General features: G+C 41.3%; 1 protein-coding gene across 3 annotated transcripts; it reads left to right on the top strand.

Annotated features, from left to right (window-relative positions):
* The first annotated feature begins 404 nt into the window (after nt 1–404).
* On the top strand, nt 405–19,685 carry atp8b4 (ATPase phospholipid transporting 8B4). 3 transcript variants are annotated; one of them, XM_005929151.3, is made up of 29 exons: nt 405–554; nt 791–915; nt 1,244–1,305; nt 5,222–5,280; nt 5,362–5,475; nt 5,564–5,662; nt 5,757–5,818; nt 7,406–7,478; nt 7,680–7,750; nt 7,896–7,975; nt 8,104–8,262; nt 8,406–8,494; nt 8,778–8,974; nt 9,078–9,286; nt 10,117–10,160; nt 10,252–10,417; nt 10,499–10,687; nt 10,873–10,988; nt 11,109–11,273; nt 11,361–11,472; nt 11,553–11,658; nt 11,815–11,956; nt 12,329–12,512; nt 13,197–13,420; nt 14,311–14,394; nt 16,436–16,669; nt 16,782–16,920; nt 17,000–17,130; nt 19,375–19,685. In XM_005929151.3, the coding sequence occupies exons 3-29, from the start codon at nt 1,272–1,274 to the stop codon at nt 19,681–19,683; spliced, it is 3,591 nt and encodes a 1,196-aa protein (XP_005929213.1). In that variant the 5' UTR covers nt 405–554; nt 791–915; nt 1,244–1,271; the 3' UTR covers nt 19,684–19,685. The 3 variants fall into 3 exon arrangements, with proteins under 3 accessions (XP_005929213.1, XP_042077886.1, XP_005929212.1); XM_005929150.3 differs by having other exon boundaries at nt 406–554; nt 16,436–16,681; XM_042221952.1 differs by lacking the exon at nt 14,311–14,394 and having other exon boundaries at nt 16,436–16,681.
* Nucleotides 19,686–20,539: the final 854 nt, after the last annotated feature.

The raw sequence follows: 20,539 nt of genomic DNA, 5'->3' as shown, positions 1-20,539 counted from the left end.
TCTTTATTGCTAGGTTTATTTATTGTCCATTGTATTCATCTTTTTTATGTATTTTACTGACCTTTTAAAAACTGGTATTTCTTCCCGTTTAACGTGTATTTTCTGTGTGTTATTACTGTCCTTTAACTGGAAAGCACTTTTGTCAACTATGTTGTTTCTTTTAAGTGCTCTGTGTAAGTGCTTTCCTTCGCACCACTAACTACTGGAAAAAATGCAAAGGTGGTAAAGGCAATAAAATCATCTTAGATTAGATTTAGATAATTAAAACTAGGCTAGTGTTAAACAACAATAGCACTTATTATTGTTGGCTAAGTTTGGAAAAAGGTTGTTACCTTCCTGTTTAGCTCTTTTTCACTTGGTTGCCAAGGTGGCACGTCTGAAAAGCGTACCTGCGCCACACAGTAAACATACTTCTGTTTTTCTATTTGCCAAGAGACCGGGCTGAGTAAGAGAGAGGGGGAGAGAAAGAGGTGTTCATTGCAGCGCACACTCACTCACTTCTACTTCTCCCAGAAGAAGAGGGCTGCAGCTTCATCACCATGTCGCGGTTCTTGGTGAGTGATCGTCGGTTGATTCCTGCTGCCTCGTTATTTCTCCGCTCATTTGTTTCAGAAGAGCGGGGCTGCTGATTGTTGCCTGCCTGCACCATCCTCACAGCCCACGCCGCCCGCAGTCCTGCTTTCTTTATTATTATTAGCAAGCTTCTAACCGCAACAGCGACATCAGCACCATCACCACAGCTGAACTGCTTTTTTTGTGTGTGTTTTTATCTCTGATGATTTCTGTTCAGGAAGAGGCGATAGGGTCTGCTTCGAAAAAATCAGCGGAAGGCGCTACTTGAAATAAATGGTCGCGGGTAAATAACAGGATACATGGCGATAACACAAGTCTGCGCCTGTGAGAAACCTGTGCAAGGTAAGAAGTGGATAAATGCGGTCACACTTCACCGTTTGTGTTTTATTCTACGCACAGATAGAGAAAACTTCCATAAAGACAGGCCCCTTCTTTTGAAAACAAAGAGCCTAGATGTGCACTTCATCCAGGGGTTACACCTCACCTGGAAACCCCAAGGAGACACAGTCCACTGGGGATTTGCCTTCTGCTGCTTGCACCTGCAGTTTAAAAGCGCCTTGATAAACAGTCACATGTAATGCCATTATGGTGCATTTATTGCTCTTTCCTACACCTCTGCCAGTGCAGGGTTTATTGTTTGTTAAGCCTGGGTCCTCCATCTGCCTTTCAGGGAAATCCTCGGGAGGTCCCAGGAGAAGATGGAGACATTCTGGAGAAGAAAACCTCATGTTGGTAAGACTGATTTGTAGTCGTAATTGATTTCTTTATAACAACATTACAATACATTCCACAGTGAGGATGTCTTAAAAGTAGGACAAAAATGCAGTTAAACTGTGAGGTTTCAGGCAGGCGAGTTGCACATCATTTTTTTTCTTCACATAAGTGTTTTTCTTTTTACTTTTAAAAGCAGAAGGCGGAGCTTGTGCCTTCCTCACTTCGCAGATGTTCTCTATGGTGCAGTGCTGCTTTGGAAAGATGGGAAAGATGAAATCTGAGGAAAAAAAGAGTGTGCACTTTAATATAACTTGTCTCTTTCTCTGTGCTGGTGTGCGCCTGCGCTATCTGTGCTCTTCATGTGCTCTGTGTATGCAGATTGCATGTTTGTCATCTGCGGCATCCTTGAGCGCAACATTACACACATAACGCAAGGTGACCTTATGCTCCTTGCACTTTAGATGAGATTTCAATTCCTCAACAATAGGTGTAATTATCCTTTTAGGAAGAAAGATGTGGCATTGCTAGCGAGACAGCTCATCTTAATGCTTCCCGTATTACTGTTAGAGTCCTCAGAGTGACTGACTACCTGAAATATTTCCTGAATCATTTCACTGTAAGCTGTTCAGACTTGCATCTCTCTTTAAGTCCACTGAAATTCCCTGGAAAAAAAATTGAAATATTTCCCTAATTATATGCTTAAGCAGACCAAATGGTTTGAACAATAGTGGCCTCCCTTAATAATTAAGTATCATAGTAAGTGATAGCAGGATGATCCCAGCTGTCGTGGTAGATGCTCTATCCTTTTGCAGCTCTGTGCGGGTGCGTTATGCATAATTCAACAATGTTTTAACCTTGTTTGGAAACAGCAGATCTGTCAGCGCACATGCTCTTTCGGGAGCTGCTTTGTGTGAAAAGCTAAAATGCTCTGATAAATGATCTCAGCATTTGCGGGAAATACACTGGCTCTTGTTTGAGAGTCAACATTTTTCACATCGAGACTGATTAGAAAGGGTGACCAGACATATTAATGACCCTTAATGCATTGTGTTTATATATGAGCCATGAGAAGAATGTCAAAGTTGGGAAATGAAGTCTTCAGCTGTTGGGTAAGACGGGCAGGCCAAGACAAGGTGTGTTTGAAGTAGACACACGCAAAAAGGCATCATTTGAAACTTTATCAAGTTTAGAGGTTTGTAGTTTCACTTGGCAAGTGCTCGATCCTGGGCGGAGACGCAAATCCCTTTGAGGTGGGTCAGGAAGGACATCAGACATTAAAATGCTGCCAAATCAAATATGCAGAGCTACCTGCTGCTGTGACCCCTTGTGAATAAGGGAGCAACTGAAAGTAGCTTTTACGAAGTCAGCCTTTTTTTAATATGCCATGGTTAATCCCTTTATCCCTCTATAGATGTCACAAGTCTTGCTCATGAGAAGCATGGAACGCAGAATGAAAAGATGAGTGAAACTGCATGACAATTTCACTAAGAAGTGGTAGAGAAGGGTTTTTTGAGCTTCTGAGAAAAAAGGGTGTGCACTTTAATTTGATAGATTAGTTAAACATGTTGTATCATGTTGACTGATGAGCTTTTGAGGGGCTGGTAGGATTTTATTTCATTTTGTCAAAGTAAAGGCTTCCCTTTTCTCGTTTCCACCATCAGTGTGAAGCTAAGTGAACCGCTAGCGAGTTTTACATTAACTTACAAGAGCCTTTCTAGTCTTCTCACTTTACAGTTTCCAAGTGTGTTGGAGTAGCTGAATTTTTGCAAAGGAGTTTTTGAACTAAACTTTGCACAAAAAGTAGGGAAATTTGTGTTTGGTCAATTATTTCTTTGTTGTTACAATTCTGCTTCTTGTCAATAAATCTTATATCATTGTTTATTGCCAGATTTGTATTTGCGGGTTGAGCAGCAGAGTTGAATGTGTGGGTTGTGCCCACGAAAAACTTGCCACATCTTCTCTGCCTATGCCAAACAGCTTATTTTCTGCTATTGACTCTTGTTTTGAGCTTCTGGTACAGGAGCATAGATCCTGCTACAGGGGTCAGTTGGTGTCTGCTGCAAGCATGCCATGATTGACTGATGTGCATAGCGCCCGTGCCACTGGACAATTTCAAGCCGGTGTTCCACAAAAACAAGTTGCACCATTATTTGGAGTGAGCCCTTCAAATTTATGGCCCAGTTCTATATAATAGGGAATGTGACAAGCTGGAAGTGGGCTTCCCAAGAACATAAGAAGACTGTTTCCTCACCCTGTCAGCACCCTGTTGGCAGTCTTCCACAGATTTGCAATCAAGGTTTTCAGGACTATATGGTTAAAGGTCTCTACCCGGACAATCTGGAAAAGACCTCACTACTAGAAAAACAAGGCTTGCCATCCTTGGAGGCATTCTCAATGCAGAGAGATATCAAATTGAAATCGTGCAACTAGTGGCAATCTCATATCTCCACAGACTGGGACTGAAGTCTGTCCTTCAAGATGATAATGGGTCTCCCACAGATTGGGGTTTAACAGAGACTACCTCCAGAATTTGTGAGTGCAGAGGATGAAATTACCTGTCTGCAGTCCTGACTTCAACTCCATTGTGGGATCAGCTTGAGTGTGCGCTTCATCCCAGAGTGACCAACACAAGCACACTGGCTGACTTGTGAAAAATGTTGGTTGAAGAATAGACTTCCATCCTACAGTGTGAGGAGAAGGTGCCAGGCTGTTGTGGCTGTGCCCTTCCAAATCATGCTACTGAGGCTGCTGAGAATCAATAGCAGAATAAGCTGTTTGGCATTGGCAAAGAAGAACTGGCAAGTTTTTAATGGGCACAACCCACATACTCAACTCTGCTGCTCAACCCAGCTTGTTCTTTGCAAATGCGGCACTATTTAAAGGGGAATAAACAGCCTTTCCAATAATATAAAATCGATTTCCCAGAGCAAATTTTTTTTTCAACAAAGAAGGTGTGTTTGAATCAACCAAACACAAATTTACCCACAATTTAGTGGGGGTGCTCCATTCAGCCTATAAAATTTCTTACAAGTACCGGTACAAGATTTATTTGGAGCTAAAAATAAGGATGTCTGTTTTAATACATATAAAGATATGAATTAAAGATCTGTCTCCATGTTTATCCCTCAATGAAGCTCTTATTCAAAGTTTAGGAAATAAGACTTAGAACCTTATGTAGATATAGTAATCAAAGAAGTTGCTAACAATTTAATGGAGAAATAATTAAAAAACATGTGCTAATCAAAGAATGACCTCTTCTTGTACCAGCGTGAGAGTGAGCTCTCCATTGTAAATATAGTCAAACTTTTTTTTAAAGGAGGTTTTATCAACCACAGTCAAGCTTACTAAAGCTTAACTAAAAGTGGGACATTGCAACATCACGGGGTTTGCTGGCTTGATCATGTAATACTTTGTGAAATACTGCAATGTAGGAAAAGGTTTCATCATCCTTATCTTCAATAATCACCACACCAGAGGAACATGTTGGTGCTTGAAACAGTCTTTTACTTTGTCTCTTCATAAATAAATCATCCTTTTATTTGCAGATAAGTGAACCGAGACCTCTGTGTCCCTTCTCTTACAATAAATAAAGAGCAAAAGAAAAAAAATCAATCTAAGACAAATTACTGTGTTCATCTTGAGAATAAAAAAATAAAAGATAAAATACACAGTTATGAAACTTTACCCTAAGCTAACTAAGCTTTCTTTAGGATTTTGCTCTCATTTCAAGAGGTGATTTGGAAGGAAAATAAATGTTAGGGCACTCTGAAAGGAAAAAAAGTATTTTAGGATTTTAAACGGAAAGAAATATAGGCAAATGGTCAAAATCTCATATTGATGTTAAATTTGTTCTGCTATGTGTGTGAGAGGCAGACTTTAGAATAAGGAGCTCTTACTTTAAGTTCTCCTTTCCTCTGTGTTGTCTTCTCTGTAGAGAAAGAGCGCCGCGTGAAAGCCAACGCGTGGGACTACAATGACAGGTTCTCTTATGCCGTAAGTTACCTGCATTAAATTTGCTTTAAGTGTTGGCTGTGGGGTTTCATCGGCGCTGTTTCTAATGATGTGAATCTTCAGGATAATCGCATCAAAACCTCAAAGTACAATATCTTCACCTTCCTGCCCATCAACTTGTTTGAGCAGTTCCAGAGGGTGGCAAACGCTTACTTCTCAGTGCTCTTAATACTGCAGGTAGGAAAAAGTGCTACTGGTTGTGTCATTAAACTATAATTTGATTGATGTAGGAAACAAAGAGGGCTAATGCAAACTTTGTTCACAGTTAATTCCAGAAATATCCTCCCTGTCCTGGTTCACAACCATCGTGCCTTTGGTTTTTGTGCTCGTGATCACGGCTGTTAAGGACGCCACAGATGACTATGTTAGTTTCATTGTTTATCTCTTACAATTTGTTTGAATGCTATTCTTTTTACGTCTCTTCTTCAAATTTGTAACCCCTTTTTTAAAAATTTCAGTTCCGATACAAGAGCGACCAACAAGTCAACAACCGGCAGTCACAGGTTCTCATCAGAGGAAGGTACTCTATGACGTTGTCATTTACACACCCAGTTCTGAAAAAGTTGGGATGTGTATGTAAAATGTAAATAAACAGAAAGCAATAAAAACCGATCAAATGTTTCAGCTGAGAAAATATTTAAGAGGAAACTTTAAGAAAACAAAACAAGACGGTGTCGAATTTGATGACAGCAACAAGGATAAAAAGGTTATGACGGGCTGTGTTTACAACTCTTATGTTAACAACAGTTCAGAAATGTCTGGGAACTGAGGAGTCCAGCTGATGGACTTTCAGGAGAGGAATATCCCATTCTTGTCAGCTTTGTTGTATTTTTCAATTCATAATGCGCCAAATATATGAAATTAGTGAAAGGTCTGGACTGCCGGCATGCCAGATCAGCAACCCAGACTCTTCTATTATGATGTCATGCTGTTGCAGCAGACCTTTATGTATCTTTCAGTCCTCCTGTTGCCTTTCCAGATGTGAAAGCTGCCAGTTCTATAGGCACTGATGCGCTGCCATCAGAGATGCATGCTTTTGAACTCAGTGATAACAAGCCGGATGGTCCCTCTGCTCTTTAGACCAAAGGACGTGGCGTCCGTGTTTTCCAAAAATAATTTCCATTTTTGATTCATTTGACCAAAGAATAGTTTTCCACTTTGCTTCAGTCCATTTTGAATGAGATTTGCCTCCAAGAGACAGAGGCGTGTCTGCTTCGTGTGATCGAGCTTTAACCTGCATTTGTGGGTGATACGGTGAACTGTGTTCATAGACAGTGATTTCTGGAAGTGTTTCTGAGCCCACACAGTGACCTCCATGAGAGAATCACACCTGTTTTAATGCAGTGGCATCTGAAGGCCTATAGATCTCAGACATACAGAATTGATCTGTGGCCTGGAGATTTCTCCAGATACTCTGAATCTTTTGATGATATTATGTGTGTAGATGATGTTAAAGTCTTCACAACTTTACGTGGAGGAACATTATTTTTAAGTTTTTTGTTATTTTTGTACTTTGGTCAACCTCCGCCTGTCTTTACTTCTGAGAAACTCTGCCTCTCTAAGATGTCTTTTCATGTTACTGACTTGCTGCCAAATCAAAATCTTCCTCCAGCTATTTCAGTTTAGCACCACTTACCTCTCTGGCCTTTGTTGATCACATCTTAAGTTTTTTAAAGACGTGTTGCTGACACTGAATTCCAAAGAAGCTAATATTTTTCATGAAATACAAAAATGTTTCAGTCAATCCTTTATTTACCATGGGCACCTTTGAGCACTTATTAAATAACTGTAACTCTGTTACTGTTTCTGCTGGAGACAAAAGTCAAACTGTTTCAGAATGAAGAGAAGACATGCTTTATGGGGGGATTTGGTGTATCGTGGTAATATGAGACATTAATAATGGACTGCTGTCTTAACATGGACAGGAAAAATCAGGTCTGCTTAGATTTTACCATGTGCACTTCCCATTTTGGAATCATTGCATTCTGCGATTATTTACATTTTAAGCAGCGTCCCAACTCAACTCTGGAATTGGATTTGTAGATGCTTTCCTGCAGAGGCTACATTTACAGCTATTCCTAACCTTTTGTGTTTCCTGCTTTTCAAGTTTGCAGAATGAAAAATGGATGAACGTTCGAGTAGGGGATATCATCAAACTAGAGAACAATCAGTTTGTTGCTGTGAGTAAAGCATTGCTACGACACTGTCACACTACATGCTAGACTGTAATATCAGCCTTTTAGATTAACATATAGTAAAGAAAATAGGTTCTTTTGGGAGAAATGGGGCCAGTTAAGTGCTGTTGCAGGTTCAGTGATGCAGAAATTGATTTATTGCCTTTTTTTCCACTGCTGAGTATTTTGTATTGGATTCACACACAGGCAGACATCCTCCTTCTCTGTAGCAGTGAGCCTTACGGTCTGTGCTATGTTGAGACTGCAGAGCTAGATGGGTAAGTTCTGCGCAAGGTATGAAAAGTAAGATGGGAGCAATTGCACAAGGCATTCATATGAGCACAAAAAGTGCATGCGTATATTTAATTTGACGTTTAGCAAAAATAGCCAACTTTTCTTTGTCTTCCTTTTTCTTCCCTCCAGAGAGACCAATCTAAAAGTCCGTCAGGCTTTAACCGTTACCTCAGATTTAGGAGACATTTCTAAACTGATGGACTTTGATGGTGAGATGATGCCAAAGTTTTTATTTTCACATTTTCTCTCATTTTTGTCTACTTATATCTAATTATTTGCGACGGTTTGATCAGTCATGGCTGACGAATCTTTTTCTTTTTCTTCCTTTGTTCCTCAGGGGAAGTCATTTGTGAGCCTCCAAACAACAAGCTGGATAGGTTTACTGGAACATTATACTGGAAAGGCAATAAATATCCTCTGGATAATGAAAAAATGCTTCTGCGGGGCTGTGTACTCAGAAACACTGAGTGGTGCTTTGGAATGGTCATATTTGCTGGTAATAGTTGGTTTTTAATGGTTTTATTCTCCACATCCATTAGCTGCGTCTATATTTTTCTTCTTTGCCTCGATGGAAAGGTCGCGGACAGTTTTATTAATATTCTTTCAACACTGACGGTTGTTTGTACATCTGCCCAACAGGCTCACAAACCAAACTGATGCAGAACTGTGGAAGGACGAAACTGAAAAGGACCAGTATTGACAAACTCATGAACACTCTGGTTTTGTGGGTAGGTTGATTTTTGTAACTCTGCTTTGCATTTTACGATGCTAGCATGGGCTCATGATTGTGGCTTAGTTGGCTATTTTATAGGCAGCCGTTCTAGTTGTAAATAAATTGCATAAATGATAAATTTCTCTTTAAAAGCTGGCAGTCCAGAGTTACATTCACTGGTTTTAAATGTCACATTTTGCGCCTTTTACTACAGATATGCTCATATAAGCATATAAAACATACCACTTTATTTGATGCATCTTTGGGAACAAAAATATGTACTCTTGTCTTTTTTTCAGATTTTCGCCTTCCTTATTTGTATGGGAGTTATTTTGGCAGTTGGACACACTATTTGGGAAACGTATGTTGGCACAAACTTCAGAGTGTTTTTGCCGTGGGACACGTTCCAGATTAGCGCTGTGTTCTCTGGATTCCTCACCTTCTGGTCCTACATCATCATCCTCAACACTGTTGTGCCCATCTCTCTGTATGTCAGGTAAGCACCTATGCAGTCGTCGTAAAAGTCATTTTCAAATTAAGCCCGTCACACTGACTAGGAAGTTGGTAAATAGTTGTATTGCTCAATAAACCTTCATCAGTGTGGAAGTCCTGCGACTTGGTCACAGTCACTTCATTAACTGGGACCGGAAGATGTACCACAGCCCGATGGGCACTGCAGCCCAAGCTCGCACCACCACCCTGAATGAGGAGCTGGGCCAAGTGGAGTTCATCTTCTCTGACAAGACAGGCACGCTCACCCAGAACATCATGGTCTTCAGCAAGTGCTCCATTAATGGACAGATGTATGGTATGGAGCTTTAGTACTACATCGGGTTAAAACACTGGGCTAATTAGCCTCTCAGTTAAATTGGGCTACTCTTTAACAAAAACTGCTGAATAGTTAAGCATGGGACCTAAATGTTTTTTGTTTTTTTTAGTTTGTTCACCCTAAAATGTTAAAATTGTTTGGTCAAATTTACTGTAGCAGACTTCAGGGGTAATGCTGGGAGCCAGGTCCAACTACAGAGGCAATTAGTTCTTAATCTTTGACAAAATAATTAATGATAAAGCTCTCGATTGTTCACCTTTCCCACCACATCTCCGACTTGTTCGGTGTTTATAACCCAGTTAGAGCTATCTCCCTTTAAGTGTTCCTAGAATCAGATCCGAGTGCACTGAGGCTGCTTTCGTTTACCGCGCTCCTGTTCTTTGGAACCAGCTACCTGCTGATCAGTGATCAATCACATCTGCGGCTACATTCAAAAACAGGCTCAAAGCCTTTTTTTCCACACAGGCCTTCAGTCAATAGCTGAGTGCTTGTGCTTTAACCCCTTAACGCCTATCATATTTGAAACATGGGTTTTTGAGACTTCTACATCATTAGTGAGTGAGATCTTCCCTCCCCTCCCTTGGAAAGAAATAGATTGCATGATATGTTTTTCAGCAATAAATAACAACATTTTTAAAAACTTGAATTTTCTGGCAATTGTTTCATGGTTCAGGCTTTAAGGGGTTAAGGGGAATTGTAAACCTGCAGAGGTTTTTATGTTTTTCTCTTCTTTGTTAAGCACACTGTGTTCACTTATAATCAAATGGGCTATATAAATAAAACTGCCATTGTTACTTTTATGTTTTTAGGTGATGTGTATGATGAATTTGACCAGAAGGTGGAAGTTACAGAGGTGAGCAGATTGAAAAAAGCAGAAATTCTTTCTCTTTCTAGTGAAACAGATGTGACACAATCATTGCGCTGGTGCTTTAATGTGCCCTCAGAAAACAGCCTGCGTGGATTTTTCCTTCAACCCTCTCTGCGACAGAAGGTTCAAGTTTTACGACAGCAGCTTGGTCGAAGCCATCAAAATGGAGGATCCTGCAGTGCAGGAGTTTTTCAGGCTGCTGGCTTTGTGTCACACTGTCATGCCAGAGGAGAAGAGTGAAGGTAAACATACATGATCCAGAAACTGTAGCTGTAATAATTCAAATAACTCTGATTCACTGATGTGTTTATGTTCAAATGAAGGAAATTTGGTGTACCAGGCACAGTCACCTGATGAGGGAGCGCTGGTCACTGCGGCGCGAAACTTTGGGTTTGTCTTCCGGGCGCGAACCCCAGAAACCGTCACGCTGTGTGAGATGGGACGAACCGTCACCTACCAGCTTCTGGCCATACTGGACTTCAACAACGTGCGCAAGAGAATGAGTGTCATTGGTTAGGTCTTCACTTATAAAAGCAACACACAAGTAGTCATCATGAAACTCTGTGGACAATAATTACGAAATAGCAGCACGAGGCAACATGTCTGATTATTTTGTATCTACTGACAATTTAGTTGACAGCTAAATAATCCATGTTTTATTTTTCCTCTTGCTGTGCTTTGTCTTGTGTCTATATAGTGAGAAGCCCAGAAGGCCAGATTAAACTCTACTCCAAAGGCGCTGACACAATTATTTTCGAACGTCTGGATCCATCCTGTGAAAACCTCATGTACACTACCTCAGAACACCTCAGTGTAGGTGTTATCGCAGTGGATAACATAATGTCTCCTTTGTAAATAATTGCGCTGTGGATTGCAGATTTAATGATTTGTTCTCTTAGTCAGATGTTTATTTTTCCATCGTTTTTCATGCAGGAATTTGCTGGGGAAGGGCTTCGAACATTAGCTCTGTCCTACAAAGACCTCGATGAAGATTATTTTAAAGTTTGGATGAAGAGGCTTCTCTTTGCCAGCACTGTAATAGAGAATCGCGAAGATCAGCTTGCTGTCCTTTACGACGAGATCGAACTGGGCATGAAGGTAAAATTGACATGCTTTTGTTTACACTTTACACTTAAGCAGTCGATCCCATTTAGTCCTGCTGACTCACTGCTGACTTTGTTGAAGCTTCTAGGAGCCACGGCGATTGAAGACAAACTTCAGGAGGGAGTTCCAGAGACCATCGCCTGCCTAAATCTAGCTGACATTAAAATCTGGGTCCTTACAGGAGATAAACTAGGTACCTGTGAATGATGACTTTAATATTGGCTGGATTGTCTGTGGAAAGATACACGACTGTAAACTGTTTAATTTCATTAGAGACAGCAATGAACATTGGCTACTCCTGCAACATGCTGCGAGATGACATGAATGAGGTGTTTGTTATCTCCGGCCACACCCTGCAGGATGTGCAGCAGCAGCTCAGGTGACACATTTTTTGCATTTAATTCACATTCAGGGTGGTATTCTCTGAATATTAAATGTCCCATTTATAGAAAGTCTGTGGATTTAAAATGCTAAAAAACCTTCTTGAAGAGAATTCTGGTGTGATTCACTTTTACTGCCTTGCATCTTTCCTCAGGAGCGCCAAAGAGAACATCCTCGGCCTGAGTCGCGTGAGCAGTGCAGGACATGTTGAGAAGACGGATGCGTTTGCAGACGATTCTGTGTTTGAAGAAGCTATAATTGCAGAGTATGCCTTAGTTATCAATGGACACAGTCTGGTAAGATAACAATGAAAAGTGGTTTCACGGAGACTGCCTTTAATTAAATGCTCATTTCTACTTCTGCACTTGTTTTTGTTTTGTTACTGATGCCCGTTGGTTTCACACTGTTTGCTAAATGGCTCCGATGTTCTTTGATGAGTCTGCTGCGTCTGCTGCCAACTGAACAAAGTCTACAATAAGCTCTGCCCTCGGCTCTATTACAGGATTTTATTAACATCATTTTGCACGCGAGCTGCTCTCTTGCTGTGCCCAGGGCAGAGTGCGTGATGCACACAGGGATGTTGCTTAGTGTCCCCTCCGCAGGGGGTTGATGTTACACCGCGGTAATGATAGATTTAATAGGTGTGGTGTGGGTATTCTGCCCTTCAGGCTCACGCTCTGGAGCCCCAGCTGGAGCACATCCTGTTGGATTTGGCCTGTCTATGTAAAACGGTGATCTGCTGCCGCGTCACGCCGATGCAGAAAGCTCAGGTGGTGGAGCTGGTGAAGAGGCACAAGAGAGCTGTCACCTTGGCCATAGGAGACGGAGCCAATGATGTCAGCATGATCAAGAGTAAGTTTCAGATCATCCACGTGTGGCGTGCATGTAGTATGTATTACTATTACAAAGTGAAGTATAACATTTACAAGTAAACACTTGAAAAGAAATATCAGGAATTCTCAAGAGAATGTCACAAACTGATGTGGATGCACACTCTTCTGCATCCAAGGACTCCGTTCACGTGTGTGTAGAGGGAATTTTCAGCCTTGCCAGAGGTGACAAATTAAAGGAAAAACCTGAGGGGAGCTGGAAATTCTGTTATGCTTCGAAGGGAAATTTTGCTGGCATGGTTAAAGATCACAGGGAGCACTCTCTTGCAGGATGAGAATGCCCACATCCACAGGGCACAAGGATCAATGAAAGATTTTTATAAACTTTGTGAATCATATTATATGAATTAAGCAGTCAAACTGCTGAGTACTTACTCAGTTTGTTCATATTTTCTGCTTAACAGATTTTTTTGGGGTATACGATACAATAGTGAAATTACCTCCCTTACCCCAACACCTTACAACCAGCCACACACTGCGTAAGAGGCTGGTTGTAAAAACATTTCTTCATTTATAAAAAAAACTCAGTCCAGACTGTTATTTAACGATGTTTGTGAATATATTTCCAGAATCTTGTCAGCTGTTTGTAATGACAAATATTTCAGTTATGAAGGGCATTGCTTCACACACTGTGTTTCTTACTCAGCTGCTCACATCGGTGTTGGGATCAGCGGACAGGAGGGGATGCAGGCTGTTCTGGCCTCAGATTACTCCTTTGCCCAGTTCCGGTACCTACAGAGGCTCTTGTTGGTTCACGGACGCTGGTCTTACTTCCGCATGTGTAATTTTCTGGGATATTTCTTCTACAAGAACTTCGCCTTCACCCTGGTGCACTTCTGGTATGGTTTCTTCTGCGGCTTCTCAGCTCAGGTGAGAAAACTGTAATGAAGCCTTCAAGCATATTTGAAGCTTTTTTTTATGTTTGTGTTGAATCAATTATGCATGCCAACTGTCAGGTCTGGTTTTGTGGTGAGGTCACGGAGGCTGACCTCAGGACCACTGGAGTAAATGTGTCTCCTTCTGACTCTGTAGAAGCCACAAGGCCTGTCAGGAGTGTCTTTTATCGAATTTAGGAACAGACCTAGTCCATTTTGTTCGTAATAGACTAAAGGTGAAGGAGATGTGTTCACTTTGTCTGGAAGGAAGAGTAGTGAGCAGAAGAAATAATCTAAGTGTTCCCTGTTGGAGGACAGTCTTCGCAACCGGGGACAATACAGTCTGTCAAACCTTCTCCTGGTACACCAGCACAGACAGGCTTACCTGTGTAGAGTTTTCAAAAGTAGAAGAGGCAGAGCCTTCAGCTATCAGGCACAACTATGCACTTTGTCAGGCAGACACCCTCTCTGCTTTTAAGGTTTCTTTTAAAACTTTTACATAGCTCTTAAAATTAGGGATGTTTCAGGTGATCCTGTAGTCATGAATGTATAGGCTCAGACTGCTACTGTACTTGATTCAGACTGCCTTTGTTTAGAATAAAAAGTGAATGTTATGTACTTTTATACTTATTGTACCATAGACTCTAAATAAGGTGAAACCAGTGAGCTATTCCATGTCACTGACTTTCATCCATGTTCTTCCAGCTTGTGTTCAGTCTTGTTTTCCTTGATGCATCTGTCCTCCTCTCTGCTCTGATCTTTCCTTTATTCTCTCCGATATTGAGCTGAAAGAAATTTTCATGCACGAGACCTCTCGCTCTTCTGAATGTTTGTGCTGTATGGTTGGAAAAAACCCTGCTCTAACAAAATGTCCACTTTCCATAGACTGTGTATGACCAGTGGTTCATCACCCTCTTCAACATTGTCTATACATCGCTGCCAGTACTAGCGATGGGACTTTTTGATCAGGTGATAATAGCTCTTGTACAAAGTTAAAGCATACTTAAGTTTTATTTCAATGTGGCTGTGAATATTTTAAAAATTTGCACAAAAATCGAACTTTTTCTTATTTCAGTAATCTCTCTCTAATGGTAAGCTCCAGAGCCGTTTCATAGTTTAATTTTGTTTCTTCTTTTCAAGATACTGTCAAGTCATTCAGGTGAATATTTTATTACTGTTGACCTCTTTCACTGTGTCATGATTGATAAACCCATCAGACGTACCTAAAAGTCTAACCCTACAGTAGGTTGTAGCTTAAATTTAACCCATGCGATTAGCGTTCCTAATCCCAATTTACAGTGGCTTGCAAAAGTATTTGGCCCCCTTGAACTTTCCCACATTTTGTCACATTACAGCCACAAACATGAATCAATTTTATTGGAATTCCACGTGAAAGACCAACACAAAGTGGTGTACACGTGAGAAGTGGAACGAAAATCATACATGATTCCAAACATTTTTTACAAATAAATAACTGCAAAAGTGGGGTGTGCGTAATTATTCAGCCCCCTTTGGTCTGAGTGCAGTCAGTTGCCCATAGACATTGCCTGATGAGTGCTAATGACTAAATAGAGTGCACCTGTGTGTAATCTAATGTCAGTACAAATACAGCTGCTCTGTGACGGCCTCAGAGGTTGTCTAAGAGAATATTGGGAGCAACAACACCATGAAGTCCAAAGAACACACCAGACAGGTCAGGGATAAAGTTATTGAGAAATTTAAAGCAGGCTTAGGCTACAAAAAGATTTCCCAAGCCTTGAACATCCCACGGAGCACTGTTCAAGCGATCATTCAGAAATGGAAGGAGTATGGCACAACTGTAAACCTACCAAGACAAGGCCGTCCACCTAAACTCACAGGCCGAACAAGGAGAGCGCTGATCAGAAATGCAGCCAAGAGGCCCATGGTGACTCTGGACGAGCTGCAGAGATCTACAGCTCAGGTGGGGGAATCTGTCCATAGGACAACTATTAGTCGTGCACTGCACAAAGTTGGCCTTTATGGAAGAGTGGCAAGAAGAAAGCCATTGTTAACAGAAAACCATAAGAAGTCCCGTTTGCAGTTTGCCACAAGCCATGTGGGGGACACAGCAAACATGTGGAAGAAGGTGCTCTGGTCAGATGAGACCAAAATGCAAACGCTATGTGTGGCGGAAAACTAACACTGCACATCACTCTGAACACACCATCCCCACTGTCAAATATGGTGGTGGCAGCATCATGCTCTGGGGGTGCTTCTCTTCAGCAGGGACAGGGAAGCTGGTCAGAGTTGATGGGAAGATGGATGGAGCCAAATACAGGGCAATCTTGGAAGAAAACCTCTTGGAGTCTGCAAAAGACTTGAGACTGGGGCGGAGGTTCACCTTCCAGCAGGACAACGACCCTAAACATAAAGCCAGGGCAACAATGGAATGGTTTAAAACAAAACACATCCATGTGTTAGAATGGCCCAGTCAAAGTCCAGATCTAAATCCAATCGAGAATCTGTGGCAAGATCTGAAAACTGCTGTTCACAAACGCTGTCCATCTAATCTGACTGAGCTGGAGCTGTTTTGCAAAGAAGAATGGGCAAGGATTTCAGTCTCTAGATGTGCAAAGCTGGTAGAGACATACCCTAAAAGACTGGCAGCTGTAATTGCAGCAAAAGGTGGTTCTACAAAGTATTGACTCAGGGGGCTGAATAATTACGCACACCCCACTTTTCAGTTATTTATTTGTAAAAAATGTTTGGAATCATGTATGATTTTCGTTCCACTTCTCACGTGTGCACCACTTTGTATTGGTCATTCACGTGGAATTCCAGTAAATTGATTCCTGTTTGTGGCTGTAATGTGACAAAATGTGGAATACTTTTGCAAGCCACTGTATACTTTACACTCATCCGCTTTAACTGACCATTTGTCATAAAACTGCTGCAGAACATTTCCCCCATTATCCTCCCATCATTTATTTCTTATTAAAATAAACAAGAGTCTATAATATCATACTCATGCTTTGTTTGTTTTCTAAAGGACGTCAATGACCAGAACAGCCTTCGCTACCCAAGTCTGTACAAACCCGGCCAGCAAAACCTTCTCTTCAACAAGCGTCAGTTTTTCCTGTGCACCCTGCAGGGGGTTGCCACGTCATTCCTGCTTTTCTTCATTCCCTACGGGGCTTTCCCTCTCATGGTGAAAGAAGACGGCTCCTCCTTTTCAGACCAACAGGCGTTCGCCGTCACCATAGCAACGTCCTTGGTCATTGTTGTAAGTGTTCAGGTGAGACTGTAAATATCACAAAATACTGCCAAAACAGGACTGCTAAATGAAAAGAGGGTCTTATTTTTATTATTATGGTTTGATGTACGTCTGCTCCAAGATCGGACTCGACACGCACTACTGGACTGCCGTCAATCACCTCTTCATATGGGGGAGCCTGATGGTGTACTTTGCCATATTATTTGCAATGCAGAGCGACGGCTTATTTGGCATTTTTCCGAGCAGCTTCCCATTTATCGGTGAGTCTGGTTCAGTGTGGCCCGCGCAAGAAAACTACGTTGATACGAGAAAATTGCATTTCCTTTTATTCCTCCTCAGGCACGGCTCGTAACTGTCTGTCAGAGAAGAGTGTGTGGTTGGTTGTTCTGCTCACCACTGTGGTGTGTGTTATGCCTGGCTTAGTCGTCAAGTTCCTCAGAGTGGATCTTTTCCCGACGTTGACAGACAAGGTACAGCAACTGCAAGTTACTCAAAATACTTTATTGAGACATTGTAGATAGTTTACAAAAAAAAGGTTAACGCAAGAGAAGTTTGTCAGAAAAAGACCCCAGATTTGATCAAATTTGCCACCATGATTCTGGATGGAGCAGTGGATCTTTTAAAGACTAAGACACAACATGAGATCAGCAAGCCACTGAACATGGGTGGGCAGGGCAGCAGCCTTCCACCTTACCAAAATGGCACGTCTAACCGAGAGGCAACCAGAGGACAGCAAATGAAGTTTTGCCCCGATAATATACTTATCATCCTCCCCCTCTGTAGCAAAGAGAGCAAATAGGGGGTTAAGAGCCCGTTTCAGGTCAGTAGCCTTGTTCAGAGTACAAAAAACTCCTCCCGAAAATGTGCGAAGGCAGGGCAGGTCCAAAACATGTGGGTGTGATTGGCATCATCAGACCCACACCTATTACAGCGAGGGTCTAAGCCAGGATGAATCTTAGATAATTTGGATTTAGATAAATGGGCCCTATGAACTACTTTAAATTTTAATAGGGAGTGGTGAACGCAGAGTGGTGTGGAATTTACCAAATGTCATCTGACATAGATATACCCAACTCTTCTCCCCATGTGGATTTAAGGCCTTCAGAGGGAGCTGAAGTTACAGCAACTGCAAGTTTGAGCAAGACAATGAACACTTGGTGGAAGTAACTATGTCAGTATAGTAAAGTATGAAGCTTCATACTTCAACTAAATTTAATAGGCAAATAGTACTTCACTATATTTATCTGACAGCAGTAGTTAATAGTAACTCTCCGGATTAAGATTTTTTACAAAAAAACCCAAAACAAGCCTACTGACAATTATCCGGTTGTTCATAAAAAGTAATAACTAAGGGAAATTCCAAAAAATAAATAGAAATCAGTGAAGCATATCCTCCCTATATCCTCTCTAGACTCCTTAAATTCATCTGTAAACCAGCCTCTACGACTAAAACAAGTAGACTTAAGAATCAAATCAACTGCAGCAGTAAAATGCTGTTTACAGTATTGGTAACCTTATACTTATCATATGAGTTTCTGCAGAATTAGCACTTTTACATACAATATATTGTCAAAAATATTTACTCACCGAACTAAATCATTGAATTCAAGAGTGCAATCACTTCCACGGCCACAGGTGTATAAAATCAAGCGCCTAGGCATGCAGACTGCTTCTACAAATATTTGGGAAAGAATGGGTCGCCCTCAGGAGCTCAGTGAAGTCCAACATGGTACTGTGATAGGTCCAATCATTAAATTTTGCCGCTATTAAACATTACACAGTACCTTCATCTGTTAGTTCTAACAAAGTTAATGTTATAATGTTATACATGTTATATAATTTTATAACAAAGTGGAAGTGATGGAAACAGCAACTCAGCCACAAAGAGCTAGGCCACGTAAAACAGAGCAGGGTCAGCGGATGCAGAGGCACATACTGTGCAGATGTCACCAACTTTCTGCAGAATCAATCGCTACAGATCTCCAAGCTTCATGTTGCCTTCAGATTTGCTTAAGGACAGTTTTTAGACCCTTGTGAAATGCAGTGGTGTAACACACACTGGGGTGATGCTTGATGCTGTTGCCAGGAGAACAGCACTTATCTGAGGGTATAAATTTAAGTATAAAGTTTGGTGTTGGGTTTTCTGGTGTTGGGCTCAGCCCTTTAGTTCCAGTTAAAGGAACTCTTAATGCTTCAGCACACAAAGACATTTTGGGCAATTTCACGCTCCCAACTTTGTGGGAACCGTTTGGAGACGGCCCCTTCCTGTTACAACATGACTGCATGCCAGTGCACAAAGCAGTTTTATAAAGACATGGATGATCCAGTTTGGTGTGGAATAACTTGACTGGCCTGCACCTCAACCTGACATAACATGTTTGGGATGAATTAGAGTGGAGACTGTGAGCCAAGCTTTCTTCTCAAACATCAATGTCTGACCTTACAAATGTGCATCTGGAAGAATGGCCAAAGATTCCCATAAACATCGCTAAACCTTGTGGACAGTCTTCCCAGATAGTTCAAGCTGTTATAGCTGAGAAGGGTGAAGTGACATCATATTAATCCCTCCTTTTGGCAATATAGTGTATACTTTGGTAATAAATACTTTGTACTTTCTAAATTAGATTTAGGTCTTTGCTTTATACATTGGGGACTTTTTATATTTAATACACGTGTTGTGTATTTACACACTTTTCCATGATGTATTTCCGCAGGTTCGTCGTCTCCAACAGTCCAGGAAGAAACAAGGACCTCAGGAACAGAACCTGAGGCGAGTACGCAGGACAAGCTCCCGCCGCTCTGCCTACGCCTTCTCCCACCAACAAGGCTTCGGCGAGCTGATTACCTCAGGCAAAAACATGAGGAGCACAGTCTCTTCACTTTGCTCCCCTGAAAGAACAGCACAAAGCCACAGCTCCAGCTGGATAGAAAGCATGTTAAAGAGGAAGAATGAAGTTTCCTGTGCCTCACCTAAAAGTGAAGGTGGAGCACCAGAAAGCAGCAACAGAGCAATACAGACTTGAAGCAAAAAAAGCACGCAGACTGAACTCGACGTTTAAGACGCTGCATAGAGTAAAGGGTACTGTATGCATGGATCCTGCAGACCAAGCACAATTTTGGGTGAATCTTTGCTCAAATCAGCTACACAAATGTACCTCAGTTATTTTTGTTTTTTAAAGTGTGGGTTGTGCGGACACTGAAAGTTATAAATGTCAGCCAAAACATAATTAAACGAAGGAACCACTCCCAAACGAACAAAGAAACTGGCAAACTCTCACTCTGACACTCATGACAATATTTGCATGAATTGCGAAAGTTAAAGAAACATTTATAGTTGCTCAGAAGTAATCCAGTTTGACCTCAGTTTTGTACCATTATAATGGCATGTCCTCTTCTGATTAATAAAGACCTTTCAGTACTTTTAGCTGTTACCAAACAAACCTTTGTGCAATAAAAACAAACCCAGTTCCCCAAAAAGTCAGAACGATGTATAAAATGTAAACAACGGCAGAATGGCAATCACTTGCAAATCTCACACGCCCGTAGTGTATTCACAATACACCACAGAAAACTTATCAGATGTTTAAACTCAGGAAACATTTGAAGAAAAACATTTGATTTTCAATTTGATGCCATCAACACATCTCAAAAAAGCTGGGACATGGCCATCTTTATCACAATGTAGCATCTGTCCTTAAACATCTGGGAACTGACCAGCTGCTGAACTTTTGGGATATTGTCCCACTCTAGTTTAATATATCCCAGAGGAGATGGCAGCGTTTCTAGATCGTGTTCACATTTATCGATGGCACAGTGAACTGTGTTCTCAAGCAATGATTTCTGAAACTGTGCAGTGATTTCTGTGGCAGAATTTTTGGC

The sequence above is a fragment of the Haplochromis burtoni genome, unplaced genomic scaffold, assembly GCF_018398535.1.
Source record: "Haplochromis burtoni strain Fernald_Lab_line unplaced genomic scaffold, NCSU_Asbu1 Contig_77, whole genome shotgun sequence".
Classification (NCBI taxonomy): domain Eukaryota; kingdom Metazoa; phylum Chordata; class Actinopteri; order Cichliformes; family Cichlidae; genus Haplochromis; species Haplochromis burtoni.
Note: the sequence above shows the minus strand (reverse complement) of the source record. Positions and strands in the feature narration are given on the sequence as shown.

What these genes read in the sequence shown, in the direction of transcription:
- atp8b4 (XM_005929150.3), top strand. Translation starts at nt 1,272, where the DNA reads ATGGAGACATTCTGGAGAAGAAAACCTCATGTTG. An exon ending in ATGACAGGTTCTCTTATGCC is followed by an intron (nt 5,281 to 5,361) that starts GTAAGTTACCTG and finishes GTGAATCTTCAG; the next exon opens with GATAATCGCATCAAAACCTC. An exon ending in CCCATCTCTCTGTATGTCAG is followed by an intron (nt 8,975 to 9,077) that starts GTAAGCACCTAT and finishes AACCTTCATCAG; the next exon opens with TGTGGAAGTCCTGCGACTTG.